This window comes from Antechinus flavipes, chromosome 1 (genome assembly GCF_016432865.1).
Source record: "Antechinus flavipes isolate AdamAnt ecotype Samford, QLD, Australia chromosome 1, AdamAnt_v2, whole genome shotgun sequence".
Lineage (NCBI taxonomy): Eukaryota > Metazoa > Chordata > Mammalia > Dasyuromorphia > Dasyuridae > Antechinus > Antechinus flavipes.
In genome coordinates this window covers 150443730-150467718 of record NC_067398.1, presented here as the reverse complement: position 1 = coordinate 150467718, position 23989 = coordinate 150443730, and the positions used below count along the sequence as shown (strand labels likewise).

Here is a 23989-nt window from a genome sequence, read left to right as displayed (position 1 = left end):
CAAAGCTATAGATCACCTAATGAAGGCCATAGTACTTGCTTTATTCCTTTCAGATTTATGGTTTTTTTTTTTTCTTTTTTTTCTTTGCTTTGCTCTTTCCTTCCTAGTATCTCCCATAATTTTCTGGCTCTTATCTGCTGAAGCTGCTATAGTTAAAAGGAATTGCTCTATCTTGAATCTATTCTGAGTCCTTTTTATTTAGAAAATCTATGTCATCTAGATCCCCTATTTTAATGTTTACTTACAAACTTTCTACATTCCCAAAGATAATTACAATCATAGTTAAGGCCAGACTTCAGAAAAGTGGTGGTAAGGGCCTATTCTCTGAGAATCTGATTCAAATGAAGTCATTTCAATAAACTAATAAGGTACCTACAGCATGTAAAGTGCTATGCTTGCTGCTAAGGAGATGAAGAAGAAAAAAAAATAAGCCCTGGCCTCAAGGAGCTCATGTCTACTGAATGCTGATAAATATGATGTCTATGACTAATGCAAAGGAGAACTTCAACTAAAAGGGACCAAGACTAATATTCAATGACTATAGTGATCTAATGTTTGATAAACTCAAAGATTCCAGCTTGTGGGATAAGTACTCACTATCTGACAGGAATTAATGGGAAAACTGGAGAATAATATGTCAGAAACTAGGCATCGACCAATATCTAACACTCTATCCCAAGATAAGGTCAAAATGGGTTCATGATTTAGACAGAAAGGATGATATTATAAGCAAGTTAGGAGAACAAGAGGTAGTACTCAGATCTGTGAAAAAGGAAAAAAATTATGGGGAAAGAAGAACTAGAGAACATTATAAATGCAAAATAGATGATTTTGATTATATCAAATTTAAAAGGTTTTGTACATACAAAACCAATGCAGTCAAAATTAGAAGGCAAGCAGAAAACTGGGAAAAATACTTTTACATCCAGTGTTTCTGATAAAAACCTCATATCTAAAATACATATAGAATCAACTCAAATTTATGAGAATACAAGCTATTCCTCAATTGATAAATGGTCAAAGAATGTGAATAATTTTCAGATAAAGAAATTAAACCGTTTCTAGTCATATAAAAAATATAAATCATAATTGATTAGAGAAATGCAAATTAAGACAATTCTGGGATACCACTTCACACCTCTCAGATTGGTTAAGATGACAGAAAAAGATAAAGATAAATATTAGAGGGGATGTGGGAAAACTGGGACATTAATTAATGGTGGTGGAGTTGTAAACTGATCTAACCATTTTGGAGAGCAATTTGGAACCGTGCATATCCTTTGATCCAGCAGTGTCACTATTGGGTCTGTATCCCAAAGAGATCATAAAAGAAGAAAAAGACCCACATGTGCAAAAAATACTTCTAGCCGCTCTTTTTCTAGTGGCAAGGTATTGGAAATTGAATGGATGTCCATCAGCTGGGGAATGCCTGAATAAGTTATGGTAAATGGATGTTATGGAACATTATTGTTCTATAAAAATGATGAGCAGATTGATTTCAGAAAAGCCTTTGGAAAGACTTACATAAACTGATGCTAAGTGAAATGAATAGAATCAAAAAAACATTCTACACAATAATAGCAAGGCTATATGAGGATCAACTGTGATGGACTTGGTTCTTGTAAGCAATGTAGTGATTCAAGACAATTCTAATAAACTTGGGATGGAAAATGCCAATTGCATCCAGAGAGAGTACTATGGAGACTGAATGTATAGTATTTTCCTCTTTTGTTGTTTGTTTATTTTTTTTTCCTTTCTCAAACCTTGATATGATTTTTCTTACACATGACAAATATGGAAATATGTTTAGAAGAATGGCATATGTTTAGCCTATATTGGATTGCTTGCTGTCTTGGGGAGAGAGAGGGAAAGGAGGGAAGGAGGAAAATTTAGAACACAAAATTTTACAAAAATGAATGTTCAAAACTATCTTTACATGTATTTGGAAAAATAAAACACTATTAAAAAAGTATTCTGAAAATACTTGAAGAAGGATAACTCACTTTCAGCTAAGGTTACTTATTAGGACAGATTTCATGGAGAGAGGAGATAGTACCAAAATTTAGTCTTAAACGGAATGGAGGATTTAAATGGGGAAAAAAGTGTTTTCTATACATAGGAAATGGTCCAATGTGAAGACACATGGATGTGGGACAGTATGGGATGAGATCTGAGAACAGCTGGTAGACCATTTTGTCTGAAATGTAGAGATTGTGAAGGGGAGTAGTGTGAAATAAAGGTAGGTTGGAGCCAGATTGGAAAACCTTAAATGCTAGGCTAAGAAGTTATATTGAGTGTATCTTGGCAGAGGAAGATTTGCAGGCAAAAATAATTACTCCTGAATCTGGAAAAGGACCTGAGTAAGAATTCTGATAACTATCACTGTGGTCTACATGTTCCTTGGTACCTCTCATTTTAAATAAGCATTTCAGTGATTTTATTTTAAGCAACAGAATTGCATAGAACAGCTAAAGCTCACATTGGGACACTAGTTGAACTATAACAATATTGATATGGTCAACTAGGTGCCACTAAATGCACCAAATAACTACTCATCCTCTTACTCAGAAACTATGGGAAGTCATTTAGAGTAGGTAATTTCTGCCAATTAGTGACCTGGGGATACTGTGTTTTCTTTTGCTGTAGCAAAACTGAGGACTGAAACTGACCTCTTATGAGTTTTACAGACATTTTTAGAGAATGGGAAAGAGAGTCAGAAGAACAGATCAGATTTAACACCTAGCACTATGCAGCAGCTCATGTTGAGAATGAAGTTGAGAGCATTAATTCCAGAATGGAGACTAGTGGATTCTCAACAATGTGAATTTTAAAATAACTAAAGGCAAAGAATGTAACAGAATTATTATCAATGTAAGGCTAACAAAGTGAGGAGTGATTATAGAATTACCTTGGGTATAGGTCCAAGTAAAACTGCCCTAACACTTCTTCAGTAGCTTTATCTTTTACCGTATAGAGGGTAACACTTTCATTCCAGACATGTGCATCAGTCACTTGCTCAAATGAAAGGCTCAGCACCTCTTGGTAAATGTTCAGAAGACCTTCAGTGACCACTTCCATTGGGAAGTATTCTTTGAGCTTCTCTTGGTTGATGGAGTACTTGAGCTCTTCTGCCTGGGTCATGTAGTAATGCAAATCCCATGCATTGATTTTTCCATCATATTCAAACCCTTTTTCCTCACATTCTTTTTTCTTCAAATTCAGAATGAACTCTCTCTCTTCTTCACCCAAAGGTTTTAGTTTCTGGCTTAAGTCATCTGTAATGGCAATGAAGATGGTTAATATTTTGTTTTTTTCAGTAGGGGAATTCATTCATTAAACAAGAATTTATTAAAAATTTATTATATGCCAGATACCATGCTAGAGAATGTAAGGTATGTATTTCTAATAATTTTTCTTTTAACAATGTCTTCTTTAAAAACAAAACAAAACTTTGAAGGGGTCTGTTTTTGTCTATATCACAGTCACTTATGGAAAAAATTCCTCTTCTCCCACTCCCTTCAGATTGAACCCTATCTCATAACAAGGAAGAAGGATTAACCAAAAATTGACTACATGCGACAACTTATTTCTATAACATTCTACCTCTTTGTCTCCTTGATGTAAGAAAGGTGGTATATTTTACCATTGATTTTCAGGAATGACCACCATTTTTCTCTTTTCCTTTTTTACTCTCTTTTTAGAGATTTAAAAAAAAAATTATACTGTTATAGTCATTGTATCATGTCTCTTTGATTCTGCTTATTTCACTTCACATCAGTTTCCTTTGCATCAAACTTTCTTTGCTTCTCTGGATTTCTTATAGTAGTTATTTCTTCCCAAATGACAATACATCACACTGATATATCATGATGTATAGCTCAGCCATTTCCAAAACCAATGGACATTCACCTTGTTTTTGATCCTTTGCAGCAAGAGTTACTGCTATGAATATTTTGTAATAATTTAGATCCTTTTTTTTTTTCTACCTGTCTTCCTTGGGGAATATGTTCAAGTGCTAGGCTAAAGGTAGTCTTAATCACTTAGCCAGACTTAGTCACTTTTCTTGCAGGATTTCAAACTGATATCCATAACAGTTGGATCATTTCACTGCTTGACCAGCAGATTACTGTTTTAGCACAGCCCTCCAGCAGCAACTGTTGCTGTTTTTTGTTTTTTTTTTCCCTTTGTGGGGGAGGGGGACATCATCATCTTTGTTTTTAATCTCCATTTTTCTTACTATGGGTAAGATGTATGCTTTCAAGTGATTATTTATATCTTCAAATTCTTTTGATAATTGTTCACATCCTTTGGCCACTTACCTACTGAAGAGTCAAAGCATCTTCCTGCATAGAGAACATGCCCAGTAAACATTTGCTGAATGAATTCACTATGGGGTTTTGTAAGAGCAATGCTAATTTCCTCTCCCACAAAGTTTCTGTGGCTTCTTTCGCTGTGGTACATTTTGTACCAACAAAACCCTAAGTAGATGATATTCTTTTTCTCACATGGACAGTCTGGCTAGAATTGATTCAGAGGAAATTTTAAGTTTCTAATGTCATGATTCAAGGAACCAGGAAGTACAGAAACCAGATTCACAGACATGTTTTTCTCCTAGAGATGGTTCATATCTCTCATGAAGCTAGAGGAAGAGAATATACAAATATAATTTAAATTGTTTGGTTGAGCTTATCTACAAAAAGTACAACTTATAAGGCAGATGGCATTGGGCCTATCATTAAGTCATCTTTATGAGGGGTTAATAGTGGGACATAGCAATTCCACTCTATAGAAGAGGAAAATTGCCCGAAGAAACATAATGAAGAAATAGCAGATTTGGGATTTGAATCTAGCTCTCTTTCCACTGTATCATTTGCTAGTATGAATATTTTGACTAGGAATACCAAAGATAGAATTTTAATGTAGAGAGAACACAACAAAAATTCAAAAGTAAACATTACAAAATTATAAAGATTAAGTAGGACTTGAATGAAGAGATGTGATAAGACACCTACAACTGTTCCTTTGTGGAGTAGAAGGACTAAAGATTACCTATTCTGCAGGTTTTTGGACTTTTTCTGACTACTTTTTTCTGATCAATTAGTTATGATGAGTTTTTTATTTTCCTTCTTTTAAAAAAAATGTTTTTTGTCATATAGGTTGGTTCTCTGGGTGGGGGAGGGAGAGGTTTATATGGGATACTATGCTAATGTAAGAAACTGGAAACAGAAACAAAAATTTATTTTAAAAAAGTGGTCTAGAAGGAAAATTATAATAATCTCAAAATAAGAACAACTCTACACTAGAGGCTAGTTGTAAACCAATAGAATTTGTATATAGTATCTGCCTCCCTCAGTTTAAGGGGAAACAGAATGGAAATAAATAGGTGACATGAGGAAAAGGTAATATGAAGTCCACAACTAAGTGACATTAGCTGACAAAGCTATGAATTTCAGAGACAGATTATAAGAAATTTATATAAACCTGATGTGAATATAGTAAGTAAATAGTTTTAGTATTAGAAACACTGTGATATATTCCCCTGAACATTTAATATTTATTTGCTAACTGGTATCAATGGTTTGGTAGTTCATTTGCGCACTGAGTGTTAGGCCCAGAGTCAAGAAGATTCATTTCCCTGGGTTCAAATCTAGTCAGATACTTATTAGTTATGTGACCCTGGATAAGTCACTTAACCCTGTTTGCCTTAATTTCCTCATCTATAGAATGAGCTGGAAAAGGAAATGGCAAGCCATTTTAATATCTCAGCCAAAGACAGATAGGATCACGAAAAATTGACATCATCAAAAAAAAGACCAAACAATAAACCAATCGTTTAGAAAAATGTTAAAAAAAAAAAAAAACTTTTATTTTTAAGTAACTTGTCTCCATTTTCCAGTATGTTGTTGTGTATCTCCCAGAAATTTTCAGTTTTTGCTAGATCTTGATAGCAGTGAATGAAAGAGATGTAGTAACATTCTAGTTGGGATTTTAAAGGTCTTATTAAACATTACTACAAAAACAAATATGACCCTAAAAACAACAGATAAAATGGAGTTCATATACTTGTTCGGTTCTGGCTCCCTCTGCAGTACTCCTGTACTGCAAAGAGCCAAAGAAAGAGGAAGTACAGAGAAATATTCCATGGTTTATAAACTAGAACCCACCTAAAAAGTCAGCAACACAGCTTGTACTCTTGGCAGTGTTAAGTTCTAGTACAAAGTCAGCATGAGTGCTATAGCCAAGTAGTTTTGCTACTTTGGCCCGTAGTGGAAGTAGTTGTTGCAGAATTTTAGTGTTTTCCTGAAAACCGAAAGACAAATAAAGATAGTCATTAGCAAAAGACAGACTTTTAAAAAGAAAAGAATTATTTTTATTATATTTTGTAGTAGTAAGAAATAATAAACTTTAAGAGACTTTTTTTTAGTAACTGGTTCATTGAGAATGCTATAATTTGAATAACATTTATTAGGTAAAAGGATGGAAAGATATTGGAATTTCTCAGAGATGAACTATGATCCTAAGGGAGGGGAAAAAAAACTGTATTTCCTTCCTACATGTGTTTATATCAGTTTTATAAGTATAGCCAAGTCATCAATGGCAATCACATCCCAGATGGCAGTTTTGGAATTTATATAACTCAACCAGGGGTCCTCAAACTTTTTAAATAGGGGGCCAGTTCACAGTCCCTCAGACTGTTGGAGGGCTGGACTAAAGTAAAAACAAAAACTTTGTTTTTTGGGCTTTTAAATACAGAAACTTCATAGCCCTGGGTGAGGGGGATAATCGTCTTCAGCTGCAGCATCTGGCCTGCGGACTGTAGTTTGAGGACCCCTGACTTAAGCACTTCTAATATGACTGCATGAAATAGGAACCATGAACAAGGTTTGAAAGTACATGATAATTTCCAACTGTTCTTCATTCTTACTTTTATTTAACTTTTTCTTTTAAGATATTTTTAGGTATTTTTAGATATTTAGATACTTAAGATATATTTAGATATTTTTAAGATCTTTTAGGATCATTTGTATGCAGTCAAAACATTCACAAGTAACATTTTCTGAAAAACTTGAAAATAAACAATAAAGCTAGATTACCTTAAAAATTGTCATAATCCTGTTTACTTCTCCCCTTTCACCTGAAATAGTGAGGTTTGGCTGAAGGCTGAGATTTGAATTTGCTAGCTAGCTAAATAGAAGTATACCTCGATTAAGTAATGCTTCATTTTCATTTGTTAAAATTATAATCTTAATTTCCACTTGAAGCCATAAACTGGTAAATAACATAGGCGTTCAACTTTGAGTTCTAATTTTGACTCTATTATTAAATTTCCATGACCATAGGCAGATGATTTCATCTTTTTGCATTTAAATTGGAAAATGTGAATAATAATACAAAGCCCAATTTATATGATTGTTTAAAGTTTAACAAATGGATGTCTTCAAGGTATTTTCAGAGCTGTTTACATTTTCAAAGGGCTAAACATGATCATTGTGGAACCAATATTAATTCATGTCAGAGACCATTTTACTTCTTAGTGTCAGCATGCACAATTATTGCTGTCATAAACAGCCTGCTTTTTTTGCAAGATAATGATGCCATTATAATAATTTGTACTGGCATAGCATTTTCCAAAGAGCTCAAAGTGCATGTACAAATTCCATATTATTTACAGAGATTTACAAAAATGCAAAGACAGATGACAGCATCTCCATTTTTTTGATTCAGAAAATTTAAGCACAGAAAGATAACACAATTGGCTACATAATCATATAATGATTTGTGGTAGAAGCAGAAATTCTGAACTCAGTTCAAATCTAGTGCTCTATCTAGGGCTTGATAATGTTCTTTCAAATTATGTTTACTTTCTGGCAGTTGATAGTTCTTCCATAACAAACCCGAAGAGCGGAAGTTTGCAAGTTATTTCATGAGCAATATAACGAACCTCTCTGGACTGTGGGAACTGAGTGTGGACCACAACAGCATTTTCATTCTTTTTGTTGTTTTTTGTTTGCATTTTGTTTTCTTTCTCATTTTTTCCCTTTTTGATCTGATTTTTCTTGTGCAGCAAAGTAATTGTATGAATATGTGTATATATATGTATATATATACACATATATATATATTGGGTTTAACATATATTTTAACATATTTAACAAATATTGGATTACTTGCCATTTAGAGAAGATGGTAGGGAGGAGGGGAAAATTTGGAACACAAGGTTTTGCAGAGGTCAATGCTGAAAAATTATCCATGCATATATTTTGAAAATAAAAATCTTTAATAAAAATAAAATAACCTCTCTGAGCGAACAAATGATAAAAAATGAACACTAGTGATGGTCAGGGGTAACAGGTATATTGCAGGCATCCTATGATGTGTAAAGTAGATAAAGTGATGGATTTGGAGTCAGAGAACCTGACTTCAAATCTTGACTCTGCCATTTATTACCAGTATGTTTCACTAGTCACTTTATATTTTCTCCAGTGTAAAACAAAGAAGTTGGGTCATTTCTCCAGGATAAAACAAAGAGGTTGGACCATAAATAGTACTGAAAATCTCTTTCATCTCTAAATTTAAGATCCTAAGATAGTTCATTATCCAAGCTGATGGACCATAGATGGAATACACAACTAAAAGAATGATTTTGTAAATGAGAGGAGGATCACGAAAGACTGATTAGTATAACAAATACTATAGATAAGAAGTAAAACACTTGGAAATTTGAATAAAGATTGGAATGAATACTCTTGAGATTTTTAATTCTAGTTTTGAGTAGATAACTTAGGAAAGATTTCAATAGAGAATCAACAAATATTTGCAAATAATTCTTCTCCAACATGTTATCAGGTCACTTAATACATTCTACTATGTATTTTCCAATAGATGAGTTGTTCAGTATTTTCTTTAAAAATAACAAATGAGAAAAACTAAAGTAAAGGCTTTATGGGATAGGGATGAGGTACAATAACATGAGTTCTTAAGTGGCAGAAAGCAAGTATAGGAAGAAAAAATAAGTGGTTGAGTTTGGCTAATAGGTCAACAATCTTAGAGCTTAGCACTTAGAGGTCCAAATTTTTAAGCTTAAGTCATTTTCAGTCATGTCTAACTCTTTGTGACCCCATTTGGGGTTTTCTTGATAAAAATACTGAAGTGTTTTGCCATTTCCTTCTCCAGCTCCTTTTACAGATGAAAAAACTGAGGCAAACAGAACTTGCCCAGGTCACCAGCTATTGTCTCATTGGATTTGAACTCAGGTCTTCCAGACAGCATATAAAATGGAAAATCACCAAAAATAAAGAGTTTACAGTCTTCATAGGTATCACTGTCTTGTGAAAACAACCATGTATCTTTGTACATGAGTACATGAGTATGATATTCACTTTCTTTTATATCAAGTTTTCATGTTTTTGCAATATCATATTTAAAAGGAATGCTTAAAATTATCTTGGCTATTGAATTTCTTTTCTATATACTTAATTTAGCTAGCTGATTAGGAGAGAAATCACTTATCCTGGAACTTCAGTCATTGTAAGATAGGAGTTTTTAATCTAGAGTTCATAAATGTAAATTTGGATGAGATATAAATTACATCTTTATTTACACTAATCTCTGATTGAAATTTAGCATTTTCTTAATTTACAGATGTAGGCAATAAACAACAGAAGTATTATCAATATCTGTGACTTTGTCATCAATAGAAATCACAGATATTTTCATATTCTATTATAGTTGTTGAAGATATCTTGAAATATACATATTCATTGTTACTTTGAAATCACTGATTATTAGACTTGCCTCTGGATCACATATGATAGTAGTCTTATTGCCTTTAGACTATTTCAATATAATTTGTTTTCTAATTTTATGTATTTTATTTTTTGCATTTAAAAATATTATTCTGAGAAAAGGTCAATAGAATTCACCAACCTACCAAAGGGGTCCATTATATAAAACAGGTTAAGGATTCTTGTTCAAATATCTTGGTTCTTAAAAGAACCTGGGATAGAATTAGATATAATTTTTACTTAACAGTTTTTTTCCCTTCTCCCAAAGAGCAGGTGGGAGCTAGCTCCAGGAAATATTAGTAGGAATCAATTTAAGGGGATAATTGTTTGCCCTTTCCCTTCATCTTGAAGATGAATCAGAGGAAATCCTAGAGATGAAACTGGGAGAAAGAGAAATACAAACAGTTGCAAGAACCTTAGTGGTAGGATTTGAGTGGGGAATGGGGCATGGCTAATGATGACAGCTTTTTATTCAGGTTTGACTCTCACTGAGATGTGGTCTTTCTATCCCTTTCCTCATCTATTTTATCCTATATGCTCTTCTGCTTCTTAAAATCTTCTGTTTTATAATGCCAGATTTCTTTGAAGGATATATGATTTAATCATTGTAGGGAAGTCCTGGTGAGGAAATGCACTCCATTGGTATAGATTTACAGGCATCCAGAGTGCCTTGCCCTACTTGCCCAGAACTGAATCTGGGTCCTTCTGACCTCAAAGCCACCCTGTTATCCATTGTACTACATTTCCTCTCATAGAAAATGCTGTATGCACCAAAGTTAGAGTTTTTGGTGAAGTGGCTTAAACTCTTTTTGGAGTAATAATAATACTATTACATAAACAAAATGAAGAAGTAAATACTTACTAAGATTAATTAACTAAAATTTAAAAGTAGAAACAAGTTTTCCAACGCTGTGTATTACATTAACATTTCCAGTCAATGGTATCTGTGCTTAAATAGAAGTGAATTTGATCTAACTGACAAATATGCCCACTGCTTCCCAGAACTTAAGGCTGAAATTTATCAGAAAATATGAAATGACTGTACATTGCTACTTATCAAGATGACTAAAACCCAATATATTTTAAAGGAACTATCTATAAACAAAACTTCATATTCAGAACGCCTGCATATAATTTTTAAAGCTAAAATCTTATAACCTTCCTTCTAACACAGATTAGAGTGACTTCTGCAATGGAAAGCATTTTCTAAATATAGATTCAGAAAAACAACCTCTTATATCCTTGATAGAAAAGTTTCTTCAGATATGTGAATTATAAAAATTGTCAGCAAGGGTACACTTGATCAACTTGGCAGTTACTCCTGAAAACTAGTTTGATAAGGTTGATAAAGAAAGCAGACACATGTTCTATTAAAGGGAAAATAGATCCAAATGATTACACAATAGATTTTAGGACAGACTTAGAAGCCTGACCTTTTGAAGGTACAGTTTGTTCCATTCACATCAAAAAATATATAGACTGAAGAAACATAAATAAAATTTCCCAGAATGCTAACACCAACTAAGTTTTCTTCTCTTTCTGTCTCTAGCTTTATTCCTCTATTTCCCACCTCTCCTCTTTCTTTCTCAGTTTCTTTATATCTATTCCATAATGGAGGAGTCATCAGGAAATAAAATAACCAGAGTTGAGTCAGCTAATTAGAATAAAAAAACATGAATCATTCTCAAATTGGAAAATACATCTACAAAAGTTTATTGCAATTCTGATCAAGAAAGTAAACCCCTTTCATTATCATTTGTAAGTCAAAAAGCATAAATGCAAACATTTATCATACCTCTTTGCATCTTGTATTAAAAGCCATTTCCATCTTCCTTCTGGTTTCTGGGATACAACATTTTTTCATGACAGGAAAGTAGTGGGGATATTTTAAGGTAACTTTATATTTGTTATCTTCTACTTTTTCTAAGCTGTCAAGAAAATCATCAGGAAGAGCCCCTGCAAAACACAATTTTCTCATATGTTAATTTCATACCTTAAAGATGAGTCTACTGCAGAATTGGCAGGGAGCCTATAAAAATCTCCAGGCATTTGGAAATTAAGTGAATTTGAAAATAAGAACAAGATAAATTCCCACAATATCCTAAGGGTGAGGTATTCTAATTATGAATATGCTTAACTGTTCCTATAAGGTCACTTTGTTGTTAGAAAATCAAACTAAAATAGATATAGAACAGAAAAAGAGGAAAATTGCTTAACTCATCTATTAGAATAAAAGCAGAATATTTGCTAAACACCAGAAAGAGTACTACTCAGGGAAGCTGGAAACTCTCCTTTGGAAATCTTTAAAATTTGTCTGCAATTGGGGGTGGTTTGAACATGGCTCAGTCTAAAGAAAGGGTAACAGAATAAATGACTTCTTTTTTAAGAATTGTAATTAAATCTTTTTTTCAATTTTCAAGCATTTTTTTTCTTCCTATCTTCCTCTCCAGTGAAAAAAACACAAAAACAACAAAATCCTTATAAGAAAAAAAAGCATAGTTAAGCAAAACAAATTCTCATATTGGTCATGTCCAAAAATATATGTCTCATTATACAGGTTTAATTCACAACTTATGTCAAAAGGTAGGGACTATGTTTCATCAACATTTTTCTGAATTAGAGATGATCACTGTAATGATCAGAATTCTAAAGTTTTTTGAATTGTAATGAATAATTTCTTAAGGTTCTCTCAATCTTTACTTTTTAATTTCAATATGAAAAATAAATTGAAGCACAATTTAATAAAGAACTTGCCTATATGATCATATACCATTTAACCTATACCATACCATCTAATCGTTTAAATCTATGAAATTTCAATATTTACCAAGTTCTTCCTTAGAAAATATAAGAAAGGTATTATCTTCATTGAGGTTTTTGTTGAAGTCTATACATAATTCACTCATTCTCTTCTTCATTGCTTTGATTTCCTGGATTGAGGATAAAGATTAATAAGAGTCAAAAGTTAAAATAAACTTTTAATATATTTTAAAAGCATATTCAAATTTTTATTTTTTAACTTATTTAAAACATTTTAATTTTAATTTATTATTTTCAACAAAAATACATTTTAAGTATTAAAAAAGAAGAGTTTTTATACCAAACTTATACAAAATGTTTTCTTAGTGAAGTGTATAAAATGTTTTACCATTCTTATATGTATGTGTATATACATACATTCACATATACATACATATATACATAAACACATATATCGATGAAATTATAGAACTGCATTTATGTGTATGTCCATACATCTGAGTAGGAAGTAGACAGATTTTCTACTTGATGTCTTCCTCATATTAATGAAATCATAAGTCTGGACCCCAACTTCCCCCAAACACATTCCTTTTTTTCTATACATAAGAAACTAATTTAAATTCACTGACACATGTTTGATATTTTTGTCTTGCAAAAAATTGGCTGATGGTCCCCAAAGTTTGGAGAGAGATGCACAAAACAAAGAAAGTAGAAGAGAGAAGGAAGTCTGTGCTTGAAAAATTAAGGTTCAAATGCAACAAAAGGAACTATTACTCAGGAAGTATTTGTAGCTTCTTTTAAAAAAAATGGCAATGTAGACAAAATAGCAATTTTGATGATATTATAAAATGTATTATGATATTGGATTATTTGCTGTCTGGGGAGGGAGTGGGGAAATGGGAGAGGAAAAATTTGGAACACAAAGTTTTGAAAGGGTGAATGTTGAAAACTATTTCTGCATATATTTTGAAAATTAAAAGCTATTATTTAAAAAAATAAGTTTAAATAATGTACAATGAATTAGGAAATAATAAATAAAAACTTTCAGTAGGGTCAAAGCTAAGTGATTTAGAATACAATTAATTTGAAAGCTCCAGGAGCCAGAATTTCTTATATTCTCAGATAAAAATTTTCAAAAGCCAGCCCAATGCAGAAGCTAGCTAATTAAAATTTTTTTTCTCACTTTAGGGTTTGCAAAAACCCACATGTTATTTTATTTGATCCTCATAACCCTGAGAGATAGACAAGCTCTTATTTCTCTATTTTACAGATTTGGAAAATGAAACTGATAGAGAGAGGTCAAATGATTTGCCCAGTATCACATAGCTAGTAAGTATCTGAGGCCAGATTTGAACTCAGAAGGTTAGCACTCTGGGCACTATGCCTCCTGGTTGCACTCTATCTATTTTGCCATCTAGCTGCCACTAAGAGTCAGCATATGGAGTAGTTAGGAAGAAAACTACCAGGTCAGAACTCAAATGGTAAAGGATTTCTTCTGGTCTCATACTGACTAAGAATACTACAAATTAACATTATCTATTTTGCACAGTATTTTTGTTTACTGTTTTAAACATTTCCCAATTAAATGCTAATCTAGTTCAGGCTGTACTCCATGCCATGCATTAATTATCTCTATATTAGTTCCTAATATGGTTCCTAATTTTTGGAGTACCTTTCATGGGCAAAGATGATTTACATTTTGAAAGTCTTAGTGGTACAAGAAGCAACAAAGACATGGGCCCAAAAAAAAAAAAAAATTCTATCAATGGCTACTTTCCCCCAATGTCTTTGGTAACCAAACTTAAATTAATCAGATTTTGAGAAGGAGCAGTCAAATATTAGAAGTTGCAATGTGTAGTAAGGAATAAGGCAGCTTGTTATAAATTCTACTAAAGATAAATGGACTTGCATAAAGTATCCAGTTTTCTGTAAACTCCTACTATCCTTAACATGTTTGTTGAATAATAGTTACCAAAACTTGTTTCAACTGGTTTTGACTTTTTAAAAAAATCTGAATTTCTGTTTTTCTGATAAGAACTGAGATTCACTGATTAGACTTCTTTTCCTAAAAAGGGAAAGGATGGAGAGAAAACAAGTCTGCAGTTCTAGGAAATTAATTAACAAGATCAGAAAGTCATCCTATGGGCTTTCCTTATCTTTAGCCTTCTCTGATAGAGATCTGAAAGGAAGGGAGGACAAGGAGCTCCACAAGTTCTTTCTGATCCCCTTTTGCCAAAATCTAAGTTTGCCTAAGAAGTTATAGTAGAAGTAGGGATTGTTAATGTTCATTCCATGACTAAATTCCAAATTCCAAATAATGTTAAAGGACCTCAATAACCAACTTGACCTGATAAGCAGAGAAGTTCAAATCCCCTGGGTTACCTCATCAAAGTTTCTTCCTTTGAGTAGTTTGAAATTCAAATACCTGTCCAATCTTACGTGTCTTTGTCTTTGTCCCTCCATTTCCACAACATGAATCACAGCACCAGTTCCATACCTTGAACTTTGACCTGTTCATCACATTCAGGATTTTTGCTTACTTCCCTCAGTGTCTAATCTGATTGGAGTAAGAATGCTGTAAAAATCCACTAAAGGGGCAGCTAGTGACATAGTGGATAGAGTACCAGCCCTGAAGTCAGGAGGGCCTGAGTTCAAATCTGGCTTCAGATTCTTAACATTCCCTAACTCTGTGACCCTGAGCAAGTCACTTAACCCCAATTGCCTCAGCAGGAAAAAAAAAAAAAAATCCATTAGAGTTTACTTGTTTCTGTGCTACAACCCACTTCATCCACTTGAGATTTCAATGGAACATGACCTTGTAAGCACCCACCCCGACTATCCCTTCTTAATGCAAGAATTTTCTTTGAATGAAGCTCACTGGCCATACTTTCTGTTGACTCTCATCTGTACTGCATTCTGTCTTGTGGCATTCCATGCTTACTTGTACTACATTTTGGAATGCTGAATATCACTAAAACAGCATTAAGACAACATATCAGTACTATTAGCATTGTATTCTTTTTCTTAGAGTCAAAACTCTTCTCCCCAGTGTATGTTGGGTTTTTTTTTTTTAAACTAGTATTTATTCTCTAATCTATTATTTCTCTATCTTTCTACAAGCTTATATAGATGATGAAAATTCTCATTTCCAATCCTGGAGAAGCATAGGGAAGTTTTCTAGTGTTGTTAAAGAGTTCTTTCTAAAGGCATTTAAAGTCTAAAACTTATGTTTCCCTCACTAAATGGACTCTTCTTTTAACTTTCCTAACTAGATCAATGGCATCAACAGCCATACAATTCAATTACATATTATTAAAGCCTTGATATCATTTTAAAGAGGGTATTTTCCCTCTTTATTTCCATTGCCACTAGTGGAGGGCCACCAGGCTTTAGTAGTATCTCTGTTGTTTATTGCATCATCCTTCTAAGTAATCAGTTCACCACCAATCTTGTCCCTCATTGGATAGAGCACAAGGCCTAAAGTCAGAAAAATGTGAGTTCAAATTTGACCTTAGATACCTGGTAGCTGTGTGATTTGGAGAAAATCACTTAACACACGTCTAACTTAGTTTCCTCATCTGTAAAACAGGAGTAATGATAGCATCTACCTCACGGAGTAGATGAAATAAATGAGGTAATGTTTGTAAAGTATGGTACAAAGTCAGTAGGTACTTAATAAATGCTTCTTCCCTTCCCCTCTCCCTTCTCCAATTCATCCTGAACACTACTGCCAGATTAATCTATTTCATATATAAAATTGATGAAGTAATTCCTCTGCTCAAAATATTTTGATAGTTCCTCATTACCTATTATGTAAAACTTAAACTAGCATCAGCATATCTCTTCAGACTTACATCTCTTCTGCCCTTCAAGTTTTATCAATCTCCCTGCTATATTGTAAGCTTCACAAGGCCAGAGGCCACATCTTAACTATGTATGAATCTTTCACAGGGTTTTGCCAATTTTGCCAACAGGAGCTGGCTGACAATTTTTTTTTTTTTTTTTGAAGAATGAAGGGAAAAAGAAGGGGAAAAAATATAGTGACAGCACAATAAAAGAGTTTGGGAACCAATGCTCAAAAGTTAATTTCCACTTTTATGTCTCTGTCTCTTCAAAAATATACACATGAGTGTGTATATATGTATATAGATCGATTGATTGATAGGTAGATAGGTAGATATTTATGGTGTTCTATTGCAAAGTAATCTTATTTAATAACAGTGAATAATCATCAGGTACATATACTCAGCACTGAGTGGAATGAGAAGAGAGAGTTAGAGGGGCAAAAAGATTCAGAAGAATAAGCTATGATTCCTGCCTTCAGGGTTAGAATCTTGCTGGGGAGGTGGAAAAATAGAAAATAATTAACTAACAGAGAAAAATTAAGTCACAATTAGAGTTAATGTCCTGAAATTCAATAAGAGTTTCCCAAAGAGAAAACCAGAAAGTGAGCTTATAGGTTCAGTTTTTAAATATGGATGTTAGGGAACAAACAGCCCAGTATCTAGAATCCCCAAACAATCTAAACATGTCCTTGCTTTCCAAATGTGGCAGAAGGAAAAGAAAATTAAACTCACATTTTGTACTTCTTCTGGAAGATGAAGTCCATTTCTCTTTCCCATTTTAATGGACTTTTCTAAGTAGCGCTTAGCTTCAGGCTTTATTGTTTCAAGATCACAGGTTTCCTGAAATTAAAGGAGGGATAAACCATTTCTTATACAAGGTCACAGTGGTACATTATGATTTGTTTTTAAAATCAGGGTTTATTAGCTCTGTTGGACTATGTAACATGTAAGTGACTAAGAGTAGGTTATATATGAAAACCTAATTTTAAAGTTCATCATGCCAGAATGTTTTCCTAGGACAGATAAAGCCACCTAGAATTTCCTTGATATTCATTCAAATACGGAGGAAATGCCTGCTACACTTGGAAATGGAATAGCAGAAGTACTCTTGTATATTCTTGAATTTAGAGCACTCCCTTCTAGTTGGGAATATTCTTTTTCATAGGCCACATTCCTCCTCACAGATCATCTGGATTTCATTTTCAGTCATTTCATGTCAGTCATACTTCTTTGCTTAGAAGATAGGATAGGAAGTATGGAAATATAATGCAGAAATAGATGGTAACCAGAAGTTGCCAGCCTACCATCCAAAGACATAAGGATTAAAATGCTGGGCAAAAGTCTGGCAAAACTTTAATTAATGCCCTTCTTGTCACTTCACAATTGGGAGCAAGGGGATACAGCAAACAGTGGATACAGAAATATCTGGGGGAAATGAGTCAGCATCACATAAATAGGTATAAAGCTGGGCAGTTAACACAAGTCTACATGCAGCAATGCAAGCAAGGTTCACTTAAAAGAATGATATGCCCTGCAGGAGAATGGAAAATGTCTTCAGTAGTTGCATGGCAACATGGGGCATGACAGAAAAGCAGGTAGCCAAGTAGAAGGTCACTTAGACCTTCTGGGAAAAGATGGCAAATGTGCTGTCACTGAGAGGAAGAGGAAGTCAAATCTGGAAGGAATCAGCAATTCTACATCTTTCTTTATAGATCTAACATGTGAAACTTGTTAGCTGGTACTTAGTGATCTCTTAACCTTCAGATATCTCAGGCTCAAAGAAAAGTTTGAAACTATTTTCTTTCTCTTAGGTTTTATATCTTGTCAATAAATTTGATTTTTTAAAGTTCAGGAATCATATTTAATTATGGATTCTGATCACCAGTATTATTATATTATATTATTCCCTTATTATGGTTGGCCTTTGATACAATGATAATTTTAGGATTCCCTAAATTTTTCTATCAAAGCGAGTTGAATATATACTGTTAGCCAAAAAAAAAAAAAAAAAAAAAAAAAAAAAAAAAAAAAAAAAAGACAAATTTTACTTTGTTCTACAACATTTGTCTGAAAGTTAATTTATGCTGGAGCCTAGAACCCTCTGTGATTGTGCTTCGCTCATAGTTTTCTCTGGTACTATGTTCACTAGAGAAGAATTGTTTCTCTTTCCTGTAATGATAATATAGGTGTTTAGAGACTAAATAAGCCGTGTTGTAGGAAGAATGTGGCCATGGAAACCAAGCACCAACTGATTAGAAACTCAGTTTTCTAAAGTACGTCATAACCTAATCCAAACCATTACATAGATAAATAGATACAGACTGCAAGGATATATAGTTTGAGAAAAGTAGAGCTAAATTAAGTCCTAATGAAGACTAGATGAATTAATTGGGCCACATTTTTTGAAAAGTATTACTTGATGATAAAGTCACATACACACACAAAAAAAAAGGAAATTAATTTCATTCATTGTTGTTATCCTGTTTGCCTCAGTTTCCTCAACTATAAAATAAACTGAAAAAGGACATGGCAAGATACTCCAGTATCTTTGCCAAGAAAACCCCAAATGGGATCATAGAGAGTCAGTTTTGACTGAAATGAATGAAAAAAAAAATGGAAGCATCTGAGGCATTCCTCAAACACCACCTCTTTTTGTTTAGAAGAAAAAGAGTTCATTCTGAAGGGGGGAAATGATGAAGGTGAATGCTGAAACTGTCCTCCTTTACTTTTGGGGTGAGTCTAAAACTCTCCTCTGATAGAGACCCACTCTTCAGTGCAATTAAGTGGTTTCATTAAAATTGGCCCAGGACCACTCCCTACTTAGCTCAAACTTAAGTGGTCTCATTCAGCTAGAAATCTAGGGCTAGGGACAGTGACAACATTGAAGGAATCTCATTCAATTGAAACCCCATTCTCAGATATCTTATAAAAGACAATTTTAAACTCATATCTTTGCAGAAATTTGCCAAGGGACCTCTCCTCTTGGCACAGCTGCCTACTGGGACTCCTGCCCGCTGTGAAGAGAGAGACCTTCTTCTCAGTGAAAACCTCTTGTATTTTCTCTGCCAAGACCTTTTGCCACTGAGGAGTCAGTTTTCCTAAGCAAAGCTGGCTTCTCAGCCAACAATATATTTCCCTTTTGCCAGTCAGATTTTTCAGGTTCGTGAATTCGTTCACATTGGACTTGTGTGTCTCTTACCAAATTGGGGATCCCCACAACTCTGCACTGCCAGAAAATGTATCAATTCCATCTTCCCATGTTGCTCTTCAAGGAGGTGGACAACAGACTCTGTGCTTGTCTCACCTCCTAGCCTTTTGAGTTAAGACCATCTGTGACAGGGAGTTTGAAGCAGCTAACATTCATTTCCATAATGGAGACTCTCATATTGATACCTGCAGAGATAATCAGTTTTCTTCTAATTTTCTTTTCTTTTTCTTTTTTTTAAATGTTTTCTCCTACTGTTAAGAACAATTTTTTTTAGCAAGGAACTTGAATACATATGCATTTGCATGTATTATTTGTGTAGATATTCATGTTTATATTTCATTGCTTAAGGGCCTAGTACAATATGTGGCACATAGTAAGAGTTAAATGGAAACTAGCTGAATGATTGCCTGAACCAAGTAGCCTAGCTTCAAGGGATTGCACACTCACTCCCTAACTTGAAGCAAACTGGATTCTTCCCAGCATAACTTTTTAGATGACTTAAAAGAGTTGGTGTGGTTGAAAAAATCATCACTATCCTGCAGGCAACATAATGATGAATTTATTTGAACTTTATCAAGTTGGGCATCAAATGATAAGACATCAAGTCTATCACCAGACCTATAATGGAAGAGTTTTTAGTTGATAATATCTGCATATAAATATACATATGCTATCTTATCTTCCTCATTCCCATCCCCCTTAACCTTCTCACTTTAAAATTTTAATTAAATATCTTCCAACTCTTCTGGAATGCCTGTTCCTTATAAAAGAAACATTCCTTCATTCTTAATCTTTTCCTCTCTCATTCCTGTCCACTAGCTATTACTGAAACTCTTCCCTGCACCACCCTTGTCCCTTTCCCCAAAGACACAGCCTTTCTAGACACTCCCCTAGTAACTGTACTTTCAATCATTCTTCTAGGCTCACTGGTGGAAACAAGGGAGTTAAAATACTTCTTGTTCCCCATAGCTATTTCCAGGTTCTCCCCCTATCTCTATCACTCTGTAGTAACTTTTCTTTCTTTGAGGTTCATACTATTCATATCTACCACCCAATTAAAATTCTGGTAGCTGTTGTCTACAGGCTCTAAGGCTCTACTCTTTTTCTTTCCTCAATGGATTTAGTACATGGTTCATAAGTTTTCCCTTTCCCAACTCCTGCCCTCAGGCAAGGAGACGTCATCAACATTTTGGCTCTTCCCCAAACTCTCTTACCACCTCAACTTGCTTATTTCCCATGAACTACTGTTATGCCACAGTTCTCTTTAACTGTCCTGACTCAGTTTCCCTGTCTCAGTTTCCTTAACTGTTCTGTCTCTGACCCAGTAAAACTAAGGATTATTCGCTCTCAGGTTATAAATTAGCAAGATAAAAGAGTAGATCTCCTGATTCTTTTATGGATTTACAATATTCCTTTAAAATATTCCAAGATAACCCACGATATCTTTACTTCTTTGTCTCTGGAATTTTTAGGTTTTATGGCTTCCCCTCCCTGATAAAAAAAATTTTCCCTCCCTTTCTCTTCTTTGTCTCCAAAAAGGTATTTAAGAAGTTGGGGTTCCTTCATTCATAGCTGGAGAATGGCGGCTGGCAGCTGTATACTGGACGCTGGATTCTTTGGGTCCTCCAGCCCTGGGACCAATATGGATTCCTTGGTCTCAGTATACTTATCTCTGTCTGACTGGATAATCTGAGACGAGAGTCCTGTCCAGTCAATCTTACTCTCCCATTAATAAAATATTAAAAACTCTCTAATCTCTCTCCTGCCTCAGTTTCTCCGGCATTACACTACTCCACTCCATTGCAGATACACACACAAAGATAATTATACCCTTGATCTTGCCATCACTCATAGATATACCTTCAGTTTAAAGAATTCTGAAATATCCTTATTTGACCATAACCTCTGGGTTTTTCATATCTCCTTCTGCCTTTCCTTACAAAACCCCACTCTTCATCTACCTTCTGACCTCCAACTCCTTGATTCCTCAATTCTCTCTTAGATCCTCTGAACCAGTCTCTTCTCTCCTCTTTCTTCATCTTGACTTTTTGGTAAACCAATTCACTGTCTACACTGTCCTTCTCTCTTGAATTCCTAGTCCCTTTGTGTCATTCATTACACCTTGTCAAGTCTCCACTTTGGATCATTCATTTGTTGCCTTCACTCCTAAACATGTGTTGCTAAATGAAGGTGGAGAAAATCATACATCCATTCTCATTTATGACACAATCTCAACTGGGTCCTCACTGATGCTAGACAATCCTATTAGAACATCCTTATCAGCTCACTATCTTGCTCTCCACCATGGCTTTTCCAAACCTTTCCATTCCTCCTCAAACTTTCCATGGTTCACTCTTTTACCACCCTCTTAGTTGAGATCTTTGCCTTGTATTTTACATTAAAAAATGAGACCATTCACCATGAGCTCCCTCTTCTCCCTCCTTCCTTATCTCCTCATCACTCAACTACTGTTTGCCACTTTCTCCTTTACCCTTATCTCTCATGATTAAGTGACCTTACTTTTCACCAAAACTAATGTTCTACCTGGCCAAGCAATCCCATCTCATCCTGTTTCCTCTAACAGATTGACCCCTGTTATGAGTTCAAATGTTGGAGTTCCTGTTCTTCTCAAAGCACAGCCGGTTTAGAGGCTTGGAGCCCTTCGGATGTCTCCAAATCCAAAGGTTCTGTCCTTCAGCCTCTGCCTCTGCTTTCTTCTGCCTCCAACCAAGACAGAGATGGAAGGTCTCTCTTATCTCCTTCTGGGGAGCCCAGCCACCAACTTGCCGCGGAGAGAGGGCTTCTGGCGTAGCTCCACTGAAATCCGTCAAAATGTTCTCTGCACCAGAGTCGTTCCTCTCGAGTCCAGCGCAATCAGCCAGCCAAGAGGAAAAAATGTATTCTGCCATAGATCCCTCATCGCTGGCCTTTTATCTGCCTCTTCTGAGAGAATGGGATTATGGGTTTTCTCCCATAGTGCTCTCTGGCCCAATGAGCTTTTAAGGGAGGTGTGAACTCCCTGAAAGTAGAAAGTCTACTTTGTGAAGCTAGCATACTTGTGGACTCCAATGAGTAAAGGTGGGAACACAAGCCTTGTCTTGATTAGTTCTACTTAGTACCTTGTTTCAGGTTCTGGCCAAAACATCTTCTTATAAGATTAGATCAACTCTAATTAGTTAGCAGTTAGTAAGGATTCCAACAGACCCCTCTGCCATCCCCACTTTATCTTTTATTTTCAATCTCTTCCTGTCTACTTCCTCATTTCAGAGCACCCTACAAATACGCCCATGTCTTTTCCATCCTGAAAAATCCTCATTTCAATCCCTGCGATTGGCCTATATCTCTTCTGCCCTTTGTAGCTAAATTCTTTTAAAAGGCAAGGTTCTTTTACTTTCCTTTCAATCCCCTTATAATCCAGCTTCTGAATTTATCATTCCAGCAAACTGCTCCCTCCAAAGTTACCAATGATCTCTTAGTTGCCAAATCCAATGGCCTTTTCTCTATGCTCATTTTCCTTGACCTCTCTCTAGTCTTTGACACTAATCGATCACTTTCCTTGATACTATCTCTTCTTTAGGTTCCTCTCTAACTATCAAACTTTCCTTCTCTACCTCTTTTACTGAATCCTCTTAACCAGTGGTTCTCAAACTTTTGTTCTCAGTATCTTCATGTTGTTAAAAAACTATCGAGGATCTGTTCAAAGAGTTTTTTGTTCACATGGGTTATATTTATAGCTATTAACTATTTTAGAAATAAAAAATAATTTTGAATTTATAGATCTTCTAAAAAGGTTTCAGAGACCCCAACAATTCTTTGGATTACACTTTGAGGACCACTGCTCATAATCATAACTGTCCCTCATTGCTTTGTCCTAAGCACTCTTCTTTCTCTCTACCCCGGTTTCTTAAACTGTGCGTCATGACCCATATGGGATCTTATAATTGAATGTGGGAGTTGTGAAATTATGATTTGTCAGTAAATGTTTACTTTGTATGCCTATTTCATATATCTATATACCTCAGATCATGTAAAAATTTCTCAGGTGAAAAGGGATCATGAGTAGAAAAAGTTTAAAAAGCTCCACTCCATACCTATTCACTTGGTGACCTTATAATCTTCCATGAATTTAAGTACTCTCTTTAATGTTGATAATTCTCAAATCGATCCTATCCTGCCCAGAACTTTCTGTTGACCTTCAATCTCAAATATCCACCTACCTTCTACACATCATCTTAAATTAAGCATGTACAAAGAACTCATTATCTTTCCCCTTAAACTACCCCCCTCTTATCTTCCTTACTACCATAACACAGGGCTTCTTAAATTTTTTTCACTGGTGACCTCTTTTTACCCAAGAAATTTTTACGTGGTTCTGGGTCAAACATTTACTG

General features: G+C 34.6%; 1 protein-coding gene across 2 annotated transcripts in view; it reads right to left on the bottom strand.

Moving 5' to 3' along the window:
* NLN (neurolysin) overlaps positions 1-23989 on the bottom strand; it is a 137960-nt gene that overhangs the window by 48834 nt on the left and 65137 nt on the right. For both annotated transcript variants that reach the window (XM_051991252.1, XM_051991251.1), the window contains exons 4-8: positions 17123-17230; positions 12613-12715; positions 11581-11741; positions 6165-6300; positions 2909-3275 (exon numbers count right to left, since the gene is read on the bottom strand). In XM_051991252.1, the coding sequence (XP_051847212.1) occupies positions 2909-3275; positions 6165-6300; positions 11581-11741; positions 12613-12715; positions 17123-17230 (875 nt within the window). The remainder of the gene's footprint in view (positions 1-2908; positions 3276-6164; positions 6301-11580; positions 11742-12612; positions 12716-17122; positions 17231-23989) is intronic.